At 36.3% G+C, this 27371-nt stretch overlaps 2 protein-coding genes across 2 annotated transcripts; both read left to right on the top strand.

The window, feature by feature from the left end:
- The first annotated feature begins 2564 nt into the window (after positions 1–2564).
- On the top strand, positions 2565–11081 carry LOC137403799 (protein FAM50 homolog). Its single transcript, XM_068089850.1, has 8 exons — positions 2565–2760; positions 4358–4497; positions 5132–5219; positions 5405–5474; positions 7158–7260; positions 8134–8317; positions 8774–8863; positions 10542–11081. Exons 1-8 carry the CDS (start codon positions 2577–2579, stop codon positions 10679–10681), a joined length of 999 nt encoding a protein of 332 aa, XP_067945951.1. The 5' UTR covers positions 2565–2576; the 3' UTR covers positions 10682–11081.
- An 834-nt stretch (positions 11082–11915) lies between these two features.
- LOC137404410 (molecular chaperone MKKS-like) lies at positions 11916–27186 on the top strand. Its single transcript, XM_068090609.1, has 9 exons — positions 11916–11953; positions 13831–14079; positions 15364–15491; positions 17224–17439; positions 19752–19894; positions 20365–20536; positions 24178–24362; positions 25104–25276; positions 26534–27186. The coding sequence occupies exons 2-9, from the start codon at positions 13838–13840 to the stop codon at positions 26721–26723; spliced, it is 1449 nt and encodes a 482-aa protein (XP_067946710.1). The 5' UTR covers positions 11916–11953; positions 13831–13837; the 3' UTR covers positions 26724–27186.
- Positions 27187–27371: the final 185 nt, after the last annotated feature.

The raw sequence follows: 27371 nt of genomic DNA, 5'->3' as shown, positions 1-27371 counted from the left end.
AGCTGATGATTTTTTATTAGTGTAGCAGGCTAAAATACTGTTCTCTGCTAAATAATTGATCTGTAAAAAGTATCTCAAGTGTCCGATTTTTTAAGAAAAGATCGGCCGATACCGATTCAGATACTTTACACCCATATCGGCACCGATACCGATTCCGATATTGAAATCGCGGCAACTCTGGTGATCAGTGACCTGGCGCATGTCAGATGTGATATTTGCTGGTGAGCAATTTATGTAGGAGACTCGGTCTGATGATAGACAATAGATACTATAGCCAGGGTCGACACAAAAAATCATTTCTTTTAAATCATGTTGCTTTCCTAAAAATATCACGACTTCTTTAGTTTTCCATAGTTTTGCAAAAATTAACGTTTGTCGACAAACATCCTCATTTTTGTGTGTGTAGCAATTTAGTGAACACTCTTCTGTCATGAATGAGCAAGTTTGATGAAGATAATTAACTGCATGTGTAGTACAATGCTCCAGAAGGATCTTTAAAATTAGGACCTATGGGCTCATTTAGTAAATCTCAAAACAGGATTAATTGTGAGGCTGTAACTGTAACTGGTACTGGTTTTTTTATGCTTTTTCATGTTCAATAAATTACATTAGTACATGAAAATATTTACTGCGATCTGCTCAAATCCAAGCATTGAAAAGTATTCTCTCCCTTTGATTTCATTCATTCAAAGATATGAAACCGGCTAAGTAGTAAAAAACGGAAAACTGGTATTTAAATTTTTGCATGATCAATTGCATCGATCACATAAAAAAGAACGTGCTTACATACATGTATGTCATCAGATCTTTTTATGTCTTTGCCTTTTATTTGTACTTAGTGTGAAACTGCTAGTAGCCATACTCTACTACATTATATGAAATTTGCACATTATAGGTAAATATGACTGTTGAATACAAGAAATATAACAATTTGTCAAATTGAAGCATGTAAGTCACTAATACTGAAATGTGGCTTCACCAGCATTCTAATGTTCAATGCAATTCACAGACAATTTGCATGGGTGAAAAAATAACATTTATCAAAAGATCACTAAAATCGAACAAACCAAGTTAATTCGAAAAAACAATCTGGTGTTTTTAGATTTTTTTTAAAAAGAAATCATGGCTTTCCGAACATTGACTGTTACATTTTTCTACTCAGCCAAAATATTCCTTTGGCAAGTAATAGTTGAAAGAGGTAGGTACCAGGTAGTGCTACCAGCCAGTTCATCAGCTAGAGTAGGTACCAATATAGTTTATCTGAATCAGCCACTTCATTGGTTTTGGCTGGCATCATCTGCTAGAGTTTCCCTTTTCTGCGTACTATTATCGTTTCCCTTTTAAACTCTCACTGTACCATTTGAGCTTTAAAAGGGGTTGTAGGGAGAAAACTGACACCCACTAGGCGTGTCAGTTCGGAAGCTAGGAAGCTGTCCTTCCTAGTGTCTCTAGGGAGCTTTCCCTAAAGGAGCACATCGTGATGATGGCGTGTGTTTAGTGGTGTTTCACATGTGTAGACTTTGACCATGACAAGTGTTGATCACTAAGCTACTTAGTAGATATAATTAATTTTCGTTATTGTCATTCTGTCACTTCGACCAATTGCTTCCTTGACTGTCTGAGTGCCTCATAATTGTGTAAATTCCTCGAAACAGCTTTTCTTGCTGCACTCTTCCAGCTGTATAGCCTCGTTTTGACAAGGCAACATACCCATCAACCTAGTCATACCTCGACATGATCGACATGCCGGGTTACCTAGTGTGGCTCGGCAAAACGTTTGTGTCCGATTCAAGAGCCGCATGGTGTGACTTTAGTAGGCTTCGTACAAAGTGTTTCTGATTAGTTAGTAGTTGAACAATTAGCCTATCATGTCTGTACATGGACAAAAGAGAACAATCATCTGCCTGCGCTGAGCCAATAGAAAACATGTTTACAGCCAGTGCTGAGCTGAGTTTAACTTGGCAAAAACTTCAATTTTTTATCACAATTTCTTAGCAATGACCAGCCACAGGCTGTAATGTGTCCGGTACATTAAAGCTACAGAGGCGACACTTTGCGATGCCTGTCACAAATTATAGATCAATTGACTTATGATAATTGTCTATCGAAGTCCACTGATCCAAGGCCAAGTAATTCTACTAATTGCTGTGACTATTTTAATTATAACAATAATAATAATGCCATAAGCTATAGTAATCGTGATAAATGTTTGAAATTCGAACATGCTGAAGTTGTTGGTCATGGTAGTGGGGGGGGAAGGGCCAAAAAAGTTCTATCTCATTCTGCAGCACATTTGTAGACTCTTTCATTGCATCAACTGTAGTAAAGTTTTAGGCTGAATAATCTGGTATCCAAGCCTTTTCCATAGGTCTAAAAGTTGCGACGACTTATATGTATCAGTCGTTAGGTTTTACAAAACACTTAAATTTGGGAAAAATCATTAAGGTACGAAAGGGTTAAGGGAAATTACTATCAGCGTACTGCTGTCATCAACAAACTAGAGTTTTTATTCAAAAAGTCGCTCACAACAAGACTATGACTATGTTATTGATTTCAGCCTGTAGAGAAAACCACTCATGGCGTTCTCTGCCAAGGAGGCTCACCGGGCTGCCACCTTTCAAAAGAAGAGACAGAAGGAGCAGGAAGACTTGCAGATAAAGAAAAAGAAAATAGAAGAGGAGTTGCAGGTCGGCAGCATTAGTAATAAGTTTGCTGCCCACTATGATGCCATTGAGCAGCAGCTGCGGTCGGACACTATTGGTGAGTCTTATATGTCATTGATCGACACTATCGTCAGTTTTCATGTCATTGGTCGACACTACCGTTAGTTTCCTGTGTTATTGGTCGACACTATTGGTGAGTTTTATGTCATTGATCGACTGATTGCCCTGATAGTTTGCCAAATGACGACGCCTGTAAATCTGGTTTTTCTGAAGCGTGATTTCGGTATAAATTATTTATGATTTGAATATGATCAAATGGTTTTTTTCTTCACTAAATGCTATGAAAAGTAAACAATTATATGAAGTCAAAGAAAGGCTTGCCTATGAATAAACATTTCTAGCATTAATACAAAAATGATGTTAATTATATTTGTCAGTTTTAGAACAATAATAACAACAATAATGACAACAATAATGACAATAGTAATAATCTTACTCACCCAAATATTTTCCTAAATGCACAAAAAATATGCACCTTGCTATGTCTAATGCAACTACATTATCTGTTCTAAATGGAGTTATCCTTCCTTTGATGTGGAATACTTTCTAGTTTTGGTCTGCAATGCAGTCAGTCTATTTTTACCAAACTTTCCTTGAAAAAAAGTAATAGACGTATGTTGTGCCTTTGGAAGATCAATGTGTGTTGATATGGACTAGCGGTTATGTCATAATTATTCCGATTTCAGTTGTTGACACACCTGATGATCTCTCCCGGTGCACTAGTCTGTCAGGGTACTAGTGTATATAGCCGGGTCACTTTATTTACTAGTTTAAAATAACTCAGTCTTGGCATGGTGCAATATGCTTTTAGAGGGTTTAGTGCTTGCGTGTACCTTGTGTTGAATAAATGACATTTTCCATCGATATTCCCTGGCCTTAACCAGCTGATTGAATCAATGTTTGGCTGTAAAGTCCAGCACTACACTGTAACAATTTCAGCAGGAAATGTGAAATGGTTACAGTGTGAAAAAAGAGTGTGAACAGAATTTTTGTGGCAAACCCCTCACACTATGGCTACAATTTCTATAATGATTTTCATTATACAAATGAACAAGTTATGATATAATCACATTTGTGTGTAACAAAACAAAAAATTATTTCGTTTCATGAAGTCGTTAAAGGCTGGCTTAGACTATTATGCCGTATTTCGAAGTTGTCCTTTTGGCATTCGTGGTCAACTATATGCACCATAAACTGATAGCCTCGATGACACAGCCCAGACATGTTAAGAAAGTTAGCTGCTGTCAAATCTTCCCGGTATTTTCGCCAAGCATCGATGACAGCCTGTGCAGTGTGCACGAATTCAGCGATGATGATTCGCTGTCATGGATAGTATGATTTATTTAGTTCCATTTATGGTAGTTGCTGAGGGACTAGTATTTGATTCAAGCCCCCAAAAACGACAAAGTTTCTTCATGAAAAATTAAGAAAAAAAATAGAATGCTACGTCACGGATTATTCAAATGTGGATGGGTTTGTGATACTACGCACATTGTTATCATCGACAATCACCAAAGTATTGTGGCATCAATAGCAAGATAAAGTCGATATCATAAACCAGCCTTAAATGACCGCTAGGTTATTTCTTCCACACAACGCATTCCTTTAAGACATGATTGGCTGGTGTGTCACAGGTCTGGTGACATTGGATGAGATGAGAGCGAAACAGGAAGTAATGATTAAGGAGCGGGAGACTCAGCTCGCTCAAAAAGACAAAGAGTCAAGGCTAAGTAAGGCGGAGCTAAAGAAACAGAAGGCCAAAGACAAAGCTCAGGTAGGACATCGCCATATAAAATTTTTATCGGGCATTTCCTGTTTCGTTTTGCGGAAATCTGTGACTGCCAATAAGCCAGATGTTATCTGGGGATTTCATTCATTGTCAATCAGCACGCAGGAGGGTGTTTCACAAGAACCAGAAAGAATTTTACAAACAAATGTTCTCATGACTTCGCAGAAGACTGTGTGAAATCGGTCAAAAATGTGGAAATGCATTTCCAAAGTCTTGATTCGCCATTACGCTATAAATTTGATTCTTTAGATAATAATAGATGTAGATTTTTACTATAATAAGAAACGTGTCTGCTTGTCTGAAAAATGATTTTGGGAAAAAGAGTCCCTTGTACAAGGTTTGAACTTGCAACATTCAGCTTCCAAATCCAGCATTTTGCTACCTATGTTCTTCATTAGTTATTTTATGTAGTGATAGTTATAAACATACTGATTGTCTGTGCTTCACCTGATGATCTCTCACAGAACACCTGATGATCTCTCACAGAACACCTGATGATCTCTCAGAGAACACTAGACTGTGCAGGGTACTAGTAATAACAGTAATAGATAAATATAATATTCTAATGCATTTTAAATGCTTTCGCTAAAATGTAGTCGGGCGTTACTGTATTCTGTAGAAAGGTGCGCTATCATTTCAATTTGAAGATGAGGAAGAAGAGGATTCTGGGGAGGAAGAGCCAGAGTTACCACAGAAAAAACGACTTGGTAACTGAATTATCGTAAACATCTTTTCATCACTTGTGTTGATTCGTTCAAAGCCACTTCTGTCTGAAGTCACCCTAAGAGCGTTAGAAAAAGCTGCCCTGTACAAGATTCGCATGTATCATCTTCCGTCTTCAAGCAATAACTAGTAGATGCTTAATAAGGTTTATCATATTTTATGATTCCAGGTATGAATCCTGATGTGGACACAAGCTTTCTTCCTGACAGGGAGAGGGAGGAGGAAGAAAGAATCCTCAGGTGGGTTTGGGGTGTTCTGGACTAACAATTGACAGTTGTCGGCCACTTTGGCTACTATAAATTATAGGTCATGGAAGGCGGATGAAAATCTAAACAAGGAGCAATAGGAATACATTATAAAAAGTGTTGAGATGAGTAGACAACTCCTAGTTTTTTCTATTTGTTTAAGCCAAGTGAGGAGCCAAGGAATCTAAATGTGGCACATGAAGATGTGATCACATTTAATTCTAGAGAATTCTATCCGAATGTATGTATAGATATTTTTCTATCATTCGAGATTTTGTTGATCATTTGACTGCCAGGATGTTTCAAGATTAAAATCGACAAAACTTGATCCCGGTTTAAGCGCTTAGAAAAAAGCTACGTTTGGAATGACATCACTAACTGCTATCGTTGCGATAGTTGATATCAGCTATTGTGTTCAAGTTGCACCGTTATGCGTCGCTGTTCTGTCAGTCTCTTTGCAACTATAGTCATAATCACACTTTCACTTGATCTGAGTATTTTGCCTACAATCAAGTTATTTTGATTTTGACGCAACCTGGCAGTGGGATCATCTCAAACATCAAAAACAATTGCAAATGATAAACATGCTGATACTTTCCGATAAAATCGACTAAGGTTTTGTGTATGTTCGTCTTTAATTTTAGTGTATCTTTAATTGATATATATCGTTTTGTATTATGTATCACTATCTAGCGCCGGAAATGATCTTACGTCGCTATTAAAATATTAAAGAAGTTGGCAAATTTTGTTTTTTTATACTTCAGTTGTAATTTGTTTTTTTATTTTTATCGTTCATCTTTAAATATTACAAGTCTAATAATGGATCTTTTGTTATCGAGTTATTTAATAAAGTAGGTAGTTTACTGCATAACTATAACAGCAATTATTCTCTTTTTTATTGGCCGGCATGACTACTCACTTTCGAGCTTTCGATTAAGTTTAAAGTCTCGCCTGTACCGCTTGTGCCAAATGTGTAGACTTGGGTGTAGCACTCCTCCTTTAGACATCTCTCCATAAAGGTGACACATTTTGAGCAAATATATAATTGTTTTCCAAATGCCATACACGGTGTGTGTAAAGTCCTGATACAACTTAAGAAATTTATTACTAAGCCAGTTGTTGAGATACGTTAACCAGATTTGTTTTATTTTAATCAGGGATTCATAAAGTTTGTTTACCGAGGGGAAAGGGGAAAATTCCCTTTCCCTTTGCAGTCTTGGTTTCAGACAATGGAAATAACAGTCATTCCAGTAACAGAAGGCAAGCTGGATAGGTTAGGATGGATACTCCTCAACAGAAGGCGCAATGTGTATCTTAACTCATTGAGACAAAGTCAGATGTGCAGTTTGTTTATGTGAAGGTTATGTGAAAGATATCGTTTATACAACAAAAGTTCATGACCTAACTGATATGAAAACAGGGATTTCTAAAGCCATTGCCACTATTGATTAGCATGTCCTGCAGCGAACATGGCAAGAACTGGAATATCGACTTGGTGTGCTTCGTGTAATTAATGGTGCCCATGTAGAGGTGTATAAAATTATGTGAAAGAACTTAATGAATCACAAAGTTATATCAGGACTTTACGGACACTCTGTATATTTGTGTGTGTATTTTACACCTGTATGTAGCATACTTTTTTAAATTATTGCATATTTATTTGTATGCGGTCTGCAGAGCGAAGCTGGCTGCGGAGTGGATGCAGAAACAAGAGGATATAAAGAACGAAGAAATAACTGTCACATACTCTTACTGGGATGGCAAAGGTCACAGGCGGCAGGTGAGCTCCTTTGACAATAGTTAACAGGTTATAAACAGCTGATGATAAGCTGTCAACGGTAGCTGAAGGATTAATGCAAGAATAGCAAACTTTAAACTTCAACTGAAGACCACTGATGCAATTGACAAAGATCGTAAGAGCTGCAGGAGTAGACAACTCTACTTTAAAATGATGCACTGGCTGCAGGTTTTGTCTGGCCAGAAACCTATTGTAGGTTTGGCTAAGCTTGAAATTTATCATGTATCTTGCGCTAGGATAGCTTCAGCTGGTGTTTTTTGTTGCTCCACAATGCCAAAGCTGTGGACTATGAAGCCAAACAATAATTAACTTTTTAATGCTAGGAGTTAACTGATAAAAGAGAATGCATTGGCGCCTTCTGACAATGGTATTATGGATACCGAATGTAATACTGTTAAATACATCAAAGAGTTTATATCATAACAATGGCGTAATTCTTCTTGATTTGCATTTAAAGTGACTGAAAGAATTTTCATACATATCAGGTTTTGACAGGTGTCATGTTTTTTGGCATGCTTTTTAGCTGGTGTCAGAGCTTTGACTCATGCCATACGTTGTGACATGTTTTGTGTCAAACGTTTCTTGTTTCAGCAGGTGCTATATCTCATGGAAGATTGTAGAGCTTTTGATAGATGTCATTTTGTCTGTTTAATTGCATGTGTTGCCTTTTAAACTTGAAATATTCTGTTCCTACATGTTCCTATGTGGTGGCTTGCTGAAAGATAGGTTTACGCCTAGTGTTTAACACATAGAGTAGACTAAAGTTTAATTCTTCAGATAGCCCAGTTCTCAAACTGTGATAACTCTATGTAGACAATGATTCCTCTCTGTAGATGTTAGGTTTTCTTTGTGTAGACTACGATGAAGAAGGGTAACAGCATTTACCAATTCCTACAAAGATCTCTGGAGAACCTTCGGAAAGAAGATGTTTATGCTGAGTTAAAGGTAGCCTCAGCTGACCAACTTATGTATGTTAAGGAAGACCTCATACTGCCTCATCATTCGACCTTCTTTGAGTTTATAGTCACTAAGGCTAGAGGTAAGCTACCTTGATTTCACGCTAGTTTAACAGGTAGCAATGCTGATAGTTACCTGAACTACCTAAAGAGCTCTGTGGAGAGTCTCTATAGCAGAGAGCAAAGCAAGGTTGATTCTTAGAAGCCATAACATAGTGAACTGATGCAGATAACAAATTTATTCATTTGATTGTATTTTATGTCTGAGTGACTTGCTGAGATGAACAAGGAATCAAGTAGTTTACACTTTTATTTTTAGTGAAGCCTTTCACTCTAAACTTTGACCTTGTTCTTGTCACTTTGACCTTGTTCTTGTCACGCTGATAACTAAACAGGTTTTTTATTAATAGTTTCGACATAAATTTCAACAAGTCTTATATGAAATGATAAGAAAACTGCTTGTTTTTGACTTCACAAATGTCATACTCGTCTATTTCTCACACATACATAGCTCTAACTTGCTGTTTTCATGTGTGCAGGAAAGAGCGGGCCTTTATTCAATTTCGATGTGCAGGAAGATGTGAGAATCAAATCAGATGCCGCTGTAGAAAAAAATGAAAGTCACGCTGGTGAGTCATACTAAAGGTTTGACCTGATTAGTCATATCGTTATTCTGTAGAAGCATATATACTGTGTCACATATACCAGTAGCTCTACCCATTATCGATGATGGCTATTGTGTCAGTCTTGTAGTATTTAGGAGGTTTTAGAGCAAAATGTTTATTTCTCAGAGATAGTTGGTCTTACTGGCTCACTTTCCCTGTTATTCAGTTGTTAATAGTTTCTAATAGTTGTTAATAGATGGTTAATAGTTGTTTCTTTGTTTTACTATCAGAACTCGGGTCTTTCTGAACATGGAGGTATTTTACTAAGCACAAACATGGGTTTGAATGACAAGACTTAAATCATAGACCTACACATCTCTATATTAGTAAATCCCACATTGTCAGTGTGTCTGTCTGCCTGTTAGTCCATCTAAACACTATGCGTTTTCACATTTTTCCGCCTTATATTTTTTTGTTCATTTGTTGCCTATTTTATCTGTAGTTACAAAATATAAGGAATTTATGTGAATACCAAAGAGGCTGGACATTACAACGGAATAACAGATATTTTTAAACAGAATTTATTAAAGCTGGTACATTTACAGGTAGTTGTCGACTTTTGGCCTATGCGCCGTGTGTCCACCCGACTTTACGATCACGTCTGTGGGAAGGTCAGGCAGTTCAGTGCGACGTGTAGCGTAAGCCGTTCTTCGTTATTTTCGTAAAGCTTTTTTGTTATTTTTTTGTTGGGCGAATTTTTTCTGTCACACGATATCAATAATAATTTTTCTCGAAATTAAAATATGTTGATTTGTGTACTGATTATATATTTTATTAAGATACGTATATACGTTGCTCGCCATGGCGAGTTCAGCGTTATCCGTTATGTTAAAAATGGATTCGCGAACAGATAAATGATAAAATCTTAGGTAAAAGTTTGAAGTTCACTAAAATACATACTAAAACTTCCTTCAAGTGTGTTTAGTAAGCTAAATTCATTTAAGTTAGATTAGAATCAGCAGAATGTGCAGAATCGACTTACATCCAAGCGTCATACGGCCGGCCAGAATCAAATGCGGTCGTACGTCGACGACTACCTGTATATTATCAAATCCCAGTTGGTCAGTTGTTGAATGACAAAGTGTGCTCACGTGTGTGTGCGGTGTGGGTGTGTGCGTGCGTGGAAATGTGGAATTCAGCATTTTTAGCTGATTTCATTCAAACTTCACTCGTAAACACTTCATGCCAGGTTGGTATAATATTTGGTTTCTAACTTTCATCTGGTTCCTAGTTCATAGTACAGTCATACAATTTCATAGAGGTAATTGTTCATATTCCAGTCATACAATTTCATAGAGGTAATTGTTTATAGTACAGTCATGCAATTTCATAGAGGTAATTGTTCGTAGTACAGTCATACAATTTAATAGAGGTAATTTTTCATAATACAGTCATACAATTTCATAGAGGTAATTCTTCATAGTACAGTCATTCAATTTAATAGAGGTAATTTTTCGTAGTGCAGTCATACAATTTCATAGAGGTAATTGTTCATAGTACAGCCATTCAATTTCATAGAGGTAATTGTTCAATGTAAAGTCAGCTACGTTGTTTTCATTCACTCTATATGTTCTTGAAATGTGCTCACACATGTTGCTCCGACAGGTATCACTGCGAATCACCCAACACTTTTCGTTTGCAGGAAAAGTGGTTATGAGAACATGGTATGAGAGACACAAACACATCTTCCCAGCTTGCCGATGGGAAGTGTTCGACCCAGAGAAGAAATGGGACGGATATTCTATATCGGATAAGGAAAAGAACAAGTTTACTGTCAAATGAAATATTATTTTATATGTCGCCCAATTGTTTATAACTGTATTTATGAACTGTACAGAATTATATGTAGAATGTTTGCCGCAGTCCTTAGGAGCATATGGCTGGTTGCTTGTTAATGTGAGGATATATTAACAATATGATATCAGTCTTTTTGGTTTCATGTAAGACATCTTTAAATGTGTCGGATGGGGCTCACTCATTATTTTGTATTCCTGCAGCGATTATTATTTCTTAGTTGTATAAAGTTATATGGTCATGTATGGCAATGCCTTTTTATATTTACCATTTTCATGCTCATGACTACATTCATTACAGGTACAATGTTTATCTTATCATTTATTGGGTTTCAAATAAACTAAATGTTCATTTTAGTTTTTTTAAAGTTTGAGTAGAATTTAAGCTCCCCTTATTGTGCAATAAATGACTAGGAATAAGGGGCTCGTGAAGGATACAAGTGCAAATTTGCACTCACTTTCGATTTTGCACTCACTTTCGATTTTGCACTTCTTTGTAATATTCAGCCATACTTCACTATGGATGATTGCTCTCAGCAATGACATAACAATGACATGGTTTACATTATTGCTCTCAGGGAGAATTTATGAGAACTTGCCTCATAACATACTGGGGTGATTATGTTTTGTAGCCTGTGATAGAGCAAGACAGTCTTTCGACAAGTTCACACGCACAGAATACTTATCACTTATCATAATAATCCTTAAATATGGTATGTCACCTATTGGTTCACGAAGGCCCCTCCGTCGCGCTATTGGTCTAGGGTTTTTCAAGTGACTCCATTTCGGTGCTTTATATAGAAGTCTCGTCGCTTTGAATTTACGATACTACTTACTGATAAATTCGTTTATACGCTTTTGACAGTGGTTGGAAGTCATTACCCAATTTATATGTAGAAATGATTATACTAACTAAAATATAACTAAACTACGTCAATGTGCAACTTACGTTTTTATTACGGTAACATGTACCCGTTACAATCGATTGATCATTTAATAAATTGCTTGCTAACTGCTCTCGTAACATACCGATGCTTCTAACATACTGCTCTATAACATATAGTCGTGACATAGTAAGACACTACTGATAAATGCTGGCTAATGACTTTAATTTATGAGGCGCACCACTTGTTCCTTCTCTATTGTGTCCGAAAGAAGAAGAGAATAGCATTTGCTGATTTTGTATTTAGCTGCTTTAGTTTTTTATTTAATGATCAGAATGGAGTTTTCTCACTAGGATCCTCAATATTAATCAAAAAGCGTGAGAACTCATTTATTAATTAGTCATAACTTTTTTTTCATACATATTAATGTTTATTTACCTATTATTCTATAACAAAAATACAAAAGCCATAAGTATATACATTTATTCAGTGCAACCTACGACCTCCCCCTCGGATATCCCTTATAGCACGACGCCAAAAAGAATTAAAAAGTGCGTTTGTTTTAATTGTTGGTACAAAAAGACCCGAAGGTGTACGCGCATCATATGAGCGTTTTGGTGCTTTATTGTGTGTATCTCGTATAAACTCACTAGATTTCAATCTAAATAACAAAGACACTTTTTCCCTCCTTTTCACTGCTAATGAAACAATGTCTGTGCCTGTAGTTTTGAAAAACTAACCTGACCTCTAGATATGAAGCGCAGTGCTTTTGTTTTGCAGTTTTTCCAATTTATTTATATCTCCCTTTAGGTATGGATCCCAAACTTGGCATCCATATTCAAGTCTCGGTTTTATCAAAGTCTCATAGGCAACCTGTCTTGTTTTTGTGTCTGCAGTTTTTAACACTCTGCGCAACATGTATAATAGTCTATGGTCATGATAGTTGAAAATATGTCTATTGTGAGCTTTTGTATTTGGTAACCATTTCTCTGAATGACAAAAAATATTCATAACTAGCATTTTCAAATGCATATAAGTACTTTTTAGCTATATATCTATGTTGATGTGAACTGAACTAGCCACTGTATAAGCTTTTTAAGCTGTGTAGGCTATCAAGATTTGCTTTTCACAACCGTTTGGTTAACAATGATTTTCTTTCTGTTTTTAACTACGAACGCTTGACACATGACTCATTGTTTATTGGTTGTCACTGGCAGCATTTTATACGTTTTCTTCGTGAGCTTACGTATATGTAAGAATGTACAAGTACTTTTAATATGAACCTCTAATCTTGATATGTAGTTTTTCAGATTGAAAAGTAATTAGTGATTAATAAGTTAGTGGGTAAAATGTTCACGTGGAAATTTCTAGCTTATTTGGAATGATGATAGCAATATTTCGTTTATTCAATTTTTGTTTTTAATTTGGAATTTTACTCTGAAAATTTTCATTGCAGCTGTAAGATAGCTTGCAATATTTATTGATATGATGTCACGGATTTTGTATTATTGATGCCATGAAAGCACTATAGTGGCTGCATTATAATAAAAAGATTAAATATGTAGCCTCTCTTTATTGGATTTTTGTATTATAATTTGCTGCATTTGTATACATATGCATATCAGCACACTAGCACACCTGCCAGTACACTAGCAAATATGTCAGTACGCTAGGTAATATGTCAGTGCACTAGCAAATATATCAATACACTGGCAAATATGTCAGTGCACTAGCAAATATGTCAGTACACTAGCAAATATCTCAGTACACTAGCAAATGTGTCAGTACACTAGCAAATATGTCAGTACACTAGCAAATATATCAGTATACTAGCAAATATATCAGTACACTAGCAAATGTGTCAGTATACTAGCAAATATGTCAGTACACGAGCAAATATGCCAGTACACTAGCAAATATATCAGTACACTAGGAAATATGTCAGTACACTAGCAAATATATCAGTACACTAGCAAATATGTCAGTGCACTAGCAAATATGTCAGTACACTAGCAAATATCTCAGTACACTAGCAAATGTGTCAGTACACTAGCAAATATGTCAGTACACTAGCAAATATATCAGTATACTAGCAAATATATCAGTACACTAGCAAATGTGTCAGTACACTAGCAAATATGTCACTACACTAGCAAATATGCCAGTACACTAGCAAATATATCAGTACACTAGCAAATATGTCAGCACACTAGCAAATATGTCAGTACATTGGCAAATATGGCTCTCTTTCTAGAGATGTGATGACTCACCGAGATGCCACTGAGCAGGAATTGCTAAAACTTCTGAGTTTGTTCAAGGAGATACGATGCAAGCCTTGTGGACGAGCAACAGGTGGTTTGTTGTTACAAAATTCATGTCGGGGTCCAGTCACTGTCACTAGACACTCTTTAACATTTGTTCAGCGCTACTCTACAGACAATCCTTTGGTTCAGCTCCTTCTCACCGCTGTTCTGCACCATCGGCAGCAGTTCAAAGATGGCGGGTAAGTCTTTTGGCAAGTTCTTAGCTTATTTTGTTTGTAGGGTCAGCAATTCTTTTGTCATCAAGTATGATTTTCTCGGTATAACTAGTACCCAGGCAGTCCGGTGGAATAAATATGTGCACAATTATTCTTAAAACAGGAAAGTTGTCAAGTAGTACGACTGCTAGTGTCCTTGAATGGGGAGCCAAATATCCAGGTTCAATTCTCGTGCAGTGCAATATTTTTTCCCAATGTTTTAACCCTTTAGTGCTTCGCAATGACATGGCTCTTGTTGGAGTAAAGATTATAATTGTTCATCATGGGAGCTAGAATGAAACCAAAGGACAAGTACATAGTCTTGTCATGTTTATGTTGTAGGCTATCTACTTTGGACAAGACAATAGCAGGCCATACTTTTTTGTATGGTGTGTGGCTTTAGAAAGATTTTTTGCAATATTGTGTATTGTTATTCCTCCTAATATTTTTGGATATGCATCACTTAAAAATTTTTGTTTGGCATGAGACGCTGTCTATCAGTCGGAGTTGTGTTAAGTCGCTATAGCGACAGCTAAAAACCAGCAAAGTTTAGTATTTGATGAAGTTGTGTTTTCATCAAATTGTTTAAATATTTAGAAAAAACAACACTCGCAAAATCGTTCATTCTGAGCTGTACTGAAAACATAAAAAATGAACAAACTTTTCAGTTTAGTTATTATATTATTTATTATCGTTAATTATTATATTGTATATATTTGTTATTAACAAATATATGAAGCGTTCATAGTCAGCAATTAAACTACAGATTCAGTTGTCAGTATTTCCACACCCCATTCCACAAAGGAAAGCGATTCCAAGCATGAAGAGGCTATCGCTGTATAAAGTTGTTATACTTGACTTGTCACTCCTCCTAGACAATGCTTTATGTGAGAAATGGTTTGCATGTTGACCTGAAATATTTGCAATAGCTAATACAATTACTCCTTTTTGAACCTCCATTCTTTGCCGTACAATAACAGTGAAAGTTTATTTATTTTTCGTATCATCTGATCTCTAGTCAATGATTTAATGATTTTAAAGCACAATATGGACATCTGTCAGTGGTTATATTGTGGGAATCTAAACGCTTTTTGCTGGTTCAACTTAGTTAACATTAAGAAAGCCATAAGATGTCCGAAAAGGGCATATGGTTTGAATTTAAGGCAAATCCAAGGATTTCTACAGCTGCAATAGACGTCTGATGGGTGATGTCTTGTCACCCATCAGATGTCTTCTCCATCTCGCGTTCAACTGTGTATTATTCACCAGGTGTCTCATTGGCATCCTGGTCTGCAAGCTGGTTGTTAGCTTCTACAAGAGTGCCTGTCATCCTACTCTCTACGCCAAAGTCCTTGGCTGGCTCTCCCACCAGTCATCTCTCATTCTTCAGAAAATTGGTGAGTTACTTTGGAATTATCTGCTCAATGCTTATCCACTTTTGTAATAGCAATTGAGTGTATGTTTTGGGAGTTGGGCTCTCTGCAGTAATTTGGCTAACTTCATCAAGACATCTTTCACTCATTTGAAGCCTAGCAAGTTTATTTTGAAGTTATGTGCTCATTTTGGAGTTGAACAATACTTGGGATTGACTTGTAAATTCACTTTGGGTAGTTATTTTCTTGTCGAAAGTCTCCATCATTTTATCAATCTTCAGATGGATAATGAGCTATTTTGAATTTATCTACTCTATGTACATACGCGTTTCAAGGATCATTAAACGAAAGCTTCATTACACCTGTTGAACTTGTTTGGCAAGTATAAAATTGCCCATTTCTCAACTGCAGTTTGTTGATATTATAAGTATTCATCTGCTTACAATTTTATCTATAGATGAGAATGCACGCTTTTAAATGCACATACATCAGGTAAGTGGAATTCTGTCTATTAGGGTGTATATAACTTATTTTGGAATGATAGTAACCTTACCTGTAACTTTCATTACCTGGTTTAGCTGCTTGCGAAAGGTTGTGTGGGCTTTTATACATAATCACAATGCAATTCCTACTGGCATGCCATAGAGATGATCTTCACTGGGTTTGGAGCGATAAAATGCTCTAGCTGCAGGCTAACTTTGCTTCGTTTATGACGGGAGGGTAGGAGTGCACCCTATCTGAGATAGGCCTACTGGTATATCCAACCATGATAGTTTGAAACATTCTGTTCATTGATTCATAGCCAGTGCTTGTTTGTTACTACTTGTGATCGTATGTATCTGTGCATACACGTGTGCACAGAATGTGTTTTCTGAAATTAGATTTTCAAATATAAATAGTTACGTACTTTCAAAAGCTAGGTGAAGCCTAATTGGTAGTTCATCAATCTGTAAATTATTGTGAATTCTGTTATTTTTTCATACCGTTTCAGTGCCATTCCTCACTATTCTTGGCCCTCTTTTATAGGTTTTAATTCTCCTTACACTTACTATAAATGTACTGCATGCTCATTATGATGTCTTGCTGAGTCTCGCTTGCTGCAAGCTGTTTTCTGTCGTTTATGTGGTGCCTAATGGTTAGCATTGATGGCATGCCTGTATGTATGTGTATATAGCTTTGACCAAAAGCTTACTGACTTTTTTCAAGTCGTATTCATATATTCTCGATGAATAGTGTCATATTTTCGTTGACTCAAAGAACCTACTCAGAGTTCTCTAACTAAAAACTTGGTGTTGAAGAATATATTCTGTGGGAATTGTGTAGAACGCGATATGTTTTGCATCTGTGTTACCCACTTATTGTACTTTATTGAGCTTGTTATTTTATGTAACTTCTAAAAGCGACTGAATAATAACACTTAACCTAGTTGTGTTCTCAGTGGCATCTATGGTGTAGTGGTTAGTGCTTTTAACTATCAGTCAAAGGGGCAGAGGTTCGAGCTCTGCTTCAGGAAGTCCGGAAAAACATTTTGTCCTAAATTGGTTCTCAAGTTGGAGGCACCTTAAGGTGTTGTACTCTTGGCATGAAAGCAATTCATTCAGCCCTTGAGGTTTTTCAAAGCTCAATGATATGATACAGCTCCCATTTCATTGGTCAAAAAATAAAATGCTAGGCAACATCGTTAATGCAGCTCTTGCGCTAACAAGAATTTCATTGTCATTTGAGTAAATAAGATGTTTGATGTCCACCCTGTCAGCCAATGAGAGGTTAGAGCTGAAGATAGAAAATATGGCAGGTGTGCTGAGAGGCATCTTAAAGAGCAAACTGCTGCCCCATACACCACCCTCCATCCTCAATAATCTCGTTACTCATCTTGCTCAAGTGTTCATACTCTCCTCTGGTGATGTTTCCCTCCACACTCTCGCCTATATAGGAGGTATTGACACACAGCCATCAGCCACTCTTCATAAAGGTATATATACATTGTATATCACAGCAGTGATTATGTTTTGTAAAAATCATTTCAGTTTTCATGAATTCATGGCAGGCCTTTTACAGTTTCAACTTGTTTTACGTAAATGTACAGTCATGTTCGAAAGTATGGAGCTGCCATATAATTTTCATACATCAGAACTTTTGGACTCAGTAAGTCCATTATAATCAACTTTAATATAATTAAGTTATATATTATTTTAATCTTCAAATATACTCTTTTTTGCGATGTTATTTGGTTGTTTTTGGGTTAACACTTTAATCCTTTTAATTACGTAATACGTTCCTCACTGAGATGTGCTCTGCATTATTGAAACATTAGCAAAATTTAATAGACGTGAATTATTTTTTTCAAGCAATTGTGTTAAATTTTTTAAAGTTTTCTCAAGTGTTTGAGTTTTCTATTTCCCAGAAGAATAAATTCAATTATTTTTGACATTTTAAATATTTATTTCTCAAAATAGCATTTTGTGATAAAAAAAACTATGCTTAGCAAGGTAACAACCATAGTATTACTTTAGACGACCAGTACATAAAAAACGGACAGAGGAGATTCTGAGCATTAAAATGATGCAAAGTTCTAGTATTCTTTGCTTTTACACCTGGATATATATTTCAGAAATATAAGTTATAGTTGGTAGCTTCATATTTTCACTCATGACTGTAGGATAAACTTTTCCTATGTTTCGTTGATAGCGTGTCATACCTGCTGGATGCATTTTGTCTATGAACTGGGTGGGCATAAGCTGTGTAGGTAAATGTAACGATTTGGCTTTTTTCTAATGTAGCTTTAAAGGTTGACTTGCAACAAAATTCACATTACCGTTATTTGATATGAAAAGATTCACCATGTCTTACTCTGTTGTGTTGTAGGTGCAAAATATGTGGAAAGGTGATTACAAGCTCTTAAAAGCTCAAAAACGAACAGAAAATCGCAGCCACACGAGAACGCCATAGTTTGGATTCCCTTTCCAAAACGGCTCAAATGTGATGTAGTTGTGAGAGATGGTTTGTGTTTACACTTTCTTGCAACCTTATTCGTCGAAATATTTTCACAAATGTACTTCACGCATTCAATAAAACTATGTCTATTGTTCTTACGCGTCTATTTTATCGTCATTGTAATGCTGTCACTTTTAGCACTGATATCTTATAACTTACCATAAAAAATCGTTAAACTTTTTAACTTTAGCTCGAAGGAGTACATATAATTGTCTGATAATCATAACGAGCCTGTTGGTCACCTGCGATAATCGAAAAGTGCTGCAAAAATTATTTGCGAAGTATTGGGTCACATGATCAGAGAACGACTTGACGATTGAATAATGCTGAAACAAAACTGTAAAGTAGCGAGCGTATATATTTGATACGGGGTCTTCGGTAAAACCCGAAGTGTTTGTCATAAACTAGTACTACGATAAGTTTTATGTTGAGCTTTGTATTGGCCTTTCAATTCACGTGAGAACATACATGACAAGACGATAACCAAATTTCGTGGCTACGCCATCGAAATAAAGATATTCCAATCTATGGCCGCTTTTCGTTTTTGAGCTTTTAAGAGCTTGTAATCACATTTCTACATATTTGGCACTTACAACACAACAGAGTAAGACATGGTGAACTTTTTTGATATCAAATAACTGTAATGTGAATTTTGTTGCAAGTCAACCTTTAAGAATTGGCACCTTAACCGGGCTATGTCATGGCTGATTATTTAGCACAACTGGACTTACACATGCACACTGTAGTCCTCTCATTTTATCCATCACTCTTCCATTATATTACTATTATATGGAGGCTTAGAACAACGTAAGTAATACATTTCTTTAATTACTAAATGAATTGGTCCATGACAAGTGCTTCTCATAGGTTTCAGTTACTGTTTTTTTGTAACTCGGCTAGAAAATATAAGGAAAATTTTTAATTACTCAGAGAAACTTTTCCTATTTTCATCCTAAGACATCATAACACGGTGCTGTAGTTTATTTGATTGGTGTGTATTTTTGTTTCAGGACTATCTATTCGGTGCGTCTAAGCTAAGAGGTAGCATTGAGGGATCCAGTTTTCCGCATGCAGTTTGGGGAAGATTCAATGAAATTGGTTTTTCTGGAGTTGATACGACTAGTTCATGAGTTTGATTGCGAAGTATAGGGAGATAATTATATTTTAGCCTTAAAAAGATTGCCAAACTCTCAAAGTCGTAATATGATTGATTGGCTACCGCATAGGTTTTGGCATTCCAATTTTAATTAAAGAGTGGGCAACTCCCATCGCAGCATTCTCTTTATGCAGGAGTTATGATAGATGCTCACCATTCTCCTATCATCTTGGCTCCTGGCCAGTACCGGGCAGCTCTTGTTTCCTGCTCTCTCTTAGGAGATACCGATGAGCTTCTTGAAGTAACATTTAGAGGTAGCGCAACTCCCCTCACTGAGGTAAGATAACTAGTTACTAGTATGTACATATTCATGCTGAGCCTTTTAATCCATTAAATTTGTGGCACTTTGTGATGCGATTTGGCATGAAATTAGCTTTTGCTTTATGTTTGTATAATGAGTATTTGGATACCATCATACCTCTTTGTGTTGTTTTTATTTATTTTTGTTGCAGTATAAAGTTGGGATGATAAATGGTTTTTTTATATAATAGTGAAAACTTTTTGTTTAATTTTGTTTGTTTTTTAGGTTTCAAAATACAGCAGTGAACTACAGGTTATCTAAAAATTGAATCAGCTGCCATGTGAAACTGTTTGATCTTTTTTTTTAAATTAGAGCCTATCTATCTCTTGTAGCTTTCAAACAGGCTGATCCATTTATCCTTAAGGTCTTTCACCCAGACTCTCCGCATGGTCAGGAATAATTTTACCTCTTCGCAATTCCCTAATTGACACTCATGCATTTTGCAGGCACTCATTGGTCGAATAGAACAAATGGTGGAGCTTTTAGCGACCAACCACGTTTCTCTTTTCATCTGCCAGAAAGTCATCCATCCCAGAATAAAACTGATGATAGAATTTCATGGCATGCGCTACCTGGAAAGGCTCGGACTCACCATGGCCAGGCTCTCTCACCTCACAGGTTAGAGAGACTTATTGATTTTATCACGTTGTTTGTGAGAGCCGGTTGTTTGGAGATGAAACAAAGCACCTTTTGGTACCAACAGTAAATAAGGAAATTGATAATGGTGTGGATTGAGGTGAAGTTCTTTGTAAACACATCAAATGAATGAGGTGCATCTGCCAGCGTCACCTATTGTTCACATTCTTTTAAGAGTAACAATATAAGCCAACTAGATGAATGCGTGGCGTTGTACAGGTAATAGAATACTTACTGTATCTAACAAATTTTATTAACTTACCTGGAAAGCTAGATCTTTACTAAAGTATTACCCGCATTTTGGGTCAGTTTAATCGCTACGCGTAACGGTCAGCAGTGCTAGTTATTAGTACCCCAAATCCGCGCTTCAAGCGTGAGTGTCTTAACCAATGTAATGACTATTTGCCCGAGGAAGTCATTGTATACCGTGTAGCTTAATGGTCAAGTTTGCCACCTTTAGATCGGGAGGTCCTGAGATCAAATCTAGTGTTGTGGAGACTCTTCACTGCTAGATTTTATTTGCTATAACTGGACACGGGGTTTAACAAAAACAAACACTGAGTTTTGTATGTATAGATTATCCTTATGTAGAAAATTCTTGATCACTTTTGTCCTGCAGTTTCATTATCAATTCATTTACAGTTATGTTATTTGCCGTATAAAAGTTTACTACACATTATTTCCTGAATGCCAGAGAGACTTTTGTATTTATGTCCAAAATATGCATTTAGGGTTTTCACTAATATTTTATCGCTATCGTATTGATATATATATACATGTATATGTATACATATTGAAATGTATCATACGTACAACTAAAATCAGAGTGCTAAGATGGAGTAATAAGATGGAGTAATTTATTGGACTATTTAATGTTCTAATTAATACATATATACAATGAATATATATATATATATATATACATGTATATATATATGTATATATATTAAAACGATTGCGTGTGTCTTTGCTGTGTGTCACACTCTTCAGCGAAGGTTACAGGTTGCGATACAAATTTCTATAACTTGGATTCAAACTTGCATTACTACGCTTGGTAGACCGACTCTAATACCTGTGCCTTGGTAGACCGACTCTAATACCTGTGCCTTGGTAGACCGACTCTAATACCTGTGCCTTGGTAGACCGACTCTAATACCTGTGCCTTGGTAGACCGACTCTAATACCTGTGCCTTGGTAGACCGACTCTAATACCTGTGCCTAACAACCACCTTCAGGTTTGTGCGCTCTTCAGTGATTAAATGGAAAAATTTGTTGTATCACAGACACGGAGGCTCTATATAATTTCACCTACATTCAATTAACCCTTTTTTACAAACAACAACCTTCAATTTACTGCTGTTTAGACAATGCTTGAAAAGTCTTCATAGGAATTCATGGTTAAAAACCTTGGAAAAAATAGAATATTAGAAAAAGAGAAAAAGTCAACAAGGCTTCTCTCAGCTTTGTTAATGGTCAACCGAAGACTAACTTGATCTGTTGAAGAGTGCTACCCTAGGACACTTAAGTATTCGCGGCATCTAACTTTCGCGTTTTCGCGGAGTCATCATCACGCGAAAAATTCTTGCGCGAAACTAAACTATCATAACAAACTAGCGAAAATTCGAAATTAAATAGCTATGTTCTACGCAGGCCTGTATTCACTGGTTGCAAGTTGGGTGGCTAATGTTAGACGACTAGTTATGAACATCTGGGGTGTGGAGAAGGAGGGGGGGGGGTGCTGTAAGCTCCCAACAGGTTTCTCTTATGTAGGGCCTCAGCCGGGCCTCTCACGTGAAGTTTTAAAAAATTTTATTGGCAAGTATCAACATTTTTCTATTTTTTGAGATTTGCTTTGTTTTAGCTGATGTGACTGACAAAACGTTTTAAAATTAAAACAGGCAAAACTTGCATGCAGTTAAAAAGCTCAGAAAGAAGACATCTTTTTCTTTTAAGCGTTTTAACAAAGATGATTTTTGCCGATTTTATTTCAAGTTCATTAAGTAGGATATGGGCAAGCAGATGTTTGCTAAAACTTGATATTTTGCAAACCTTTATAGAAGTCGTTTACAAGAATATTTTGCCACTGATGAAGATAATAATGACGCCTAAGAACTACTAAAAGTTGATGTTTGTATCTATGGCTTCGAATAAAGTGATATTCTACAGCGATAAAAACCTTTCTATAGCCGTTGGACTATGAAATTCCTAAAAAGTTGGGGCGTCTTAGCCGGCCAACTGTCCAAGGGAATACGGCCCTGTAGTTCATTGATATCCACAACAAAATCGTTATATTAGAAATGCAGATAATTTTGTGTGTGATTGAGCTCATTGGGAAATTTCTAGTAAATTCGTTAATACACCGAATGAGCAGCATGGCGAAGCAAATTAAGATAACAAGTTTTTTTGGAAAAACCAAGACAAACGAAGAAGATGATGATATCAGTTTAGTCACCGAATTTGTAACTGATGAGGATGAAAGTCTGGTAGGTGAAGTCATACAATTAAATAATACTTATTGTAGTGATGAATTTTACTGCCAACCAAAAACGATAACAACCCTCACCAGGTCCAACCATGTTATACAGTTCTGGTTGTGATGTTGGTTGTTATCTATTTTCTTTTTTATGAGACATGTACTGTATTTGATTTTTTTTAAATTTGAAATATTGTGAACTCAAAACGTGCCATGGCCATCGCTTGCTATAAATACTTGAGATCTAATATTGGTACCATATCGGTCACGACGGAAAGGACCGAGACGTCATTGATAGTCCAAGAAACAAATGGCAGCAAGCGATCACGTTGAATTATCGATTTCTGCCATACATTTATACCTGCGGGTTACAAATACAAACTAGTCGCAAATATAACAACTTTTTTTTACTAGAGGACCGGACCTGAGGAATCTAATTTGTTTGTTCCACTGTATTTATTTTCACATCACTATATTTTCGCACTCATCAGAGCTGCGAAATTAAGTTGCAGCGAAATTTTACTCTGTGTGCTACTCACGAAACTAAATACTAGCGAAATATTAGTGTCCTAGGGTAACTAAACAAGCAATAGCAAAACATAAAGTTTTCACACAGTCCACTCCCTTGCGCATAATTTCTCAGATCTACATATCTACTGATTTGTGCCTTCATCTATGCATTCTTTCTCTTTCGTATAAACAAATATGTTTTAATCTGTTTCTCGTCATAAAGGTTTTAAAAGAGTTAAAATTACATATCTGGTCTTTTTGTTTTGAACTAGCATTATTATCCAAGGAAAGACAACTACTTACTTCTCCATTTCACTGACAGACTTAATACTGTACTACCATTAAAACTACACTTAACCGACTGATAAAATACATGAGATTTCTTCAAAAAAATCACCTTCTTGGAAGTCAAACTTGTTCTCACATTTACTTTCTTCAAATTATAATTTTAATGATACATTATGGAAAGCATTTCCTTTTGGAAATGATATGGATGCCAAATATAATTTTAAAATGTATATTTAGTCGTTTCATCATTTTAACCTGAATTTTATTTTAATTGTAACTAATCCGCCATTAGTTTTTTGTGTAGCAAGAAGCATTAGGGAAAATAAATGTTGATTGGTAAATCATTCTTTAGGTCGAACTCCTTACTCTTCCATTGTCGACACAAAGATGGTCGCCACTAGCTCTATTCTGAATGTTACACACATAGAGCACAGCGGCGATACCTATCTGCTTTTGCAAGGTCATGACAGCGACTGTAAACCAACTTTCACTCTCCAGCTCTGTCATTGGACGGAACAAATCAGCCGAGAAATAGAAGTGAGTCACTACTGAAGAGGAATGACAGGTTACTTCGATAAGCTCTGTAGCTGTTTATTACAGAAATTATTTCTGGCAGCTTTCCTGAATCAGTTATGTAAGAAAGGTTGAAATAGACCATTCATGGGTTTTCCGTGGTAAATAAATACAAAAAAATTAGTATTTCCTTTAACTGCATTATTTGTGTTTCATCATTAAAAAAACTTTGCTATCAGCAAAAGAATGATGTAGGGAAAAACTTCGAATTGATCAATACCTAACAGCACAAAAGTGATTTTGTATGTTTTAAGATGCAACAATAGACATCTGAATAGATAATGTACAGTTATTTTAGTATTTCAACTACGCGTAGTCATTGACACGCGTCTCACTAAAACTTCAACACATTCATGAGTTGTTTCCTCTTGTTTATGTACTTGAACAAGTTAAGATAACTTCTGTGTTGGCTAAATATTGTTTCAACAGGCTTGTTGGATTTGTTTTAGACCCAGACTTTGTTCAGATAATGCTAATGAGCGCAGAGATTTTTCAAAGTAGCATGCTTATCGATATTGAAAACAAGCTGCTATTTGCAAACACTAGAGGTGCAGCAGGGTAGCTAATAAATTCTCACCACATTTCTGCCAGGTTTGCTAATAAGGGACAGTAAAATTATATTAATGAAGTGGGAGTTATCTGTTTTTTTTGTCAACCTTAATGATTTGAACCGATAACTCACAATATGACTAATTTTCTCTCTAGGTGAGTTGCATGCAAGCATTGGATGTGCTTGGAGTGCACCTGCTGATAGATGACAGAATGCTGCCTGGGGGCGGCCTCTGGCAGTCTGAGTTGTCATCTTCTGTAAAGCGGTTGGCCGAAGGCCTCTCTGCTGAGGATGTGAAGAAATTCGGAGCTAATATGAGTCGGTTAAGGTAGACGTTTAATTGATTAGACTTCATTGCTTTTTTGTCGGGTTCGTGTTCATCACTACAGAGCTCCTAAGGTTTCAATATATATGCTAGAACTCTATGATATCAGTAGTGAATTCAGCCTTTTTCCATCTTCAGATTCTTCATTTCCAAAATATTATTTTTTCATATTGTGGAATTAGCAGACAGAGTGAACGATCTGAACTTTGCATTTTTAGATGCTTCAAAAACAAGTTGATTTTAGCCTTTCTCATTACATTGTAACCTCCGCTTAGAAGCATGGAATCATCTGTTTGCATCAGAGTGGGTTATAAAAGACTTATTATCACAATGTCAATCCAATGGAAATTGATGGGGCAACTGGAAAGTTTTAGCAATTTTCATGTTTGCCTTCCTGCAGCGCATTTCTCAGAACAATTCTGCTGTTGCTGCTCAGGTCTACAGCACATAGAATCAACCCTTTTGATCGAATTCTATGTTGCGCGAAACACGAAAAGTTGTCCTTGCTTAGAAAACGGTGTTACATTTTGAAGACCCCGTCACTAAGCAATTCCATCATTAAATGAACCCCTCTACCCTTCGAGCTTCCTTTGATAGGCATTTTGCTTGGTAATATGCTACTGTATTGCATACGTATAGGCTATTTACACTGCCGCAGTTCGTCACCTGTCCTCTCTCTTTACTTTCTATTTGCGTTTTAATAATAAGTGTAGACTTTTACCCAGTACATTAATTTTTAACTTTGTTTTTAATCTTGACTTTGCTTGTGCATGAGCATGTTTTCAAATGTTAGGTTACTGTAGAGTCCATTACAGTAGAGTCCATTACAGTAGAGTCCATTACAGTAGAGTCCATTACTGTAGAGTCCATTACAGTAGAATCATTCATATTTTCACTTATTCTTTATGTTTACTGTTTTAGCGTTTTCCTTTCATTTAGCGTTTGTATGTTGAACAGTTTTTTTTATAATGCTTCAACTATGGCAGATATTAGTGTGACACCTGATATGTTATGTGTATAAAATCTATGTCATGGCTAATGTGCATGTGTAATATCTGTAGTCATGATTTTTGACAATTGTTAACACGCTGTCGTAACTTTGAGTGGCTGTTAAACGAGGACTACTCGTATGTTTACAGGGAGATGGTTTTAAGATTGCTCAGTTACTGTAGGTTTGTGAACTGTGTCAGTATTCTGCTAGTATTACTCCTACTTTCGTCTCACTGAGCAGTAAGTTAAATCGTCATTTGTTTATTTTAGGATGGTGGTAGATGACTTTACGTCTGCCCTCCTATGTAGTGTCGGCATGGACAAACACACAGACAACAATCGATCTAGGGAAGGCACAGACGTCAAAGACTGCTATATAGCACAACACAAAGCTGTAACAACTGCTGTGTCTATTGCCACTGCCATAATACGCACTGGCAATGTAATCAAGGAAACATAGTCGTCTTCTCATACATAATCCATAAAATGATAGCATTGATTTATATTCCCAGGGATTTTAGATATATCTCTTGTATAGAACATAAAGTTCCAAAAGAGAAATTGCTTCAAATTGGCTAACTCCATTGAAGCCTCCTTTTGTATTATTTACTGCATACGATGGAACTTGATAATAAACTGTATGTACATTTTTGCTTGTCTCAACAACAAAAATGTCCCAGCATGTCCCAGAATCCCCAGCATCATTCGTTTTCCTGTTTAGTGCTTGCAGACACTTTGTTTCACATCACTACCGATTGGTCAAATATCGTGTGTATATCATAATTTTTGGTAGCAGGAAATGGCCACAGGAAGACAACCTCAATTGATGTGGCATTGTGGTGCATTTGTAAATTGCAAGTGGATATGTATATATTCGCTATGGTCAGCATAAAAAAACGTTTCATTATGAAGTAGGTTTGAGCTATGCTACACATCAATGAGACCCATGTTGTTGGAGGTCAATTTAGTTAACATCAGTTCCGTTCAGACATTAAAACTGTGTTGTCAAGCAGGTAATTACGCCTCCTTCATTGTTGCCTTTGATTTTTATTACATGTATTTCTGCTGTTATGTGCTGCCGTGGCATGAGATTCTATATTGAATTTTG

This window comes from Watersipora subatra, chromosome 9 (genome assembly GCF_963576615.1).
Source record: "Watersipora subatra chromosome 9, tzWatSuba1.1, whole genome shotgun sequence".
Classification (NCBI taxonomy): Eukaryota; Metazoa; Bryozoa; class Gymnolaemata; order Cheilostomatida; family Watersiporidae; genus Watersipora; species Watersipora subatra.
This window is presented reverse-complemented; position numbering and strand designations above follow the sequence as displayed.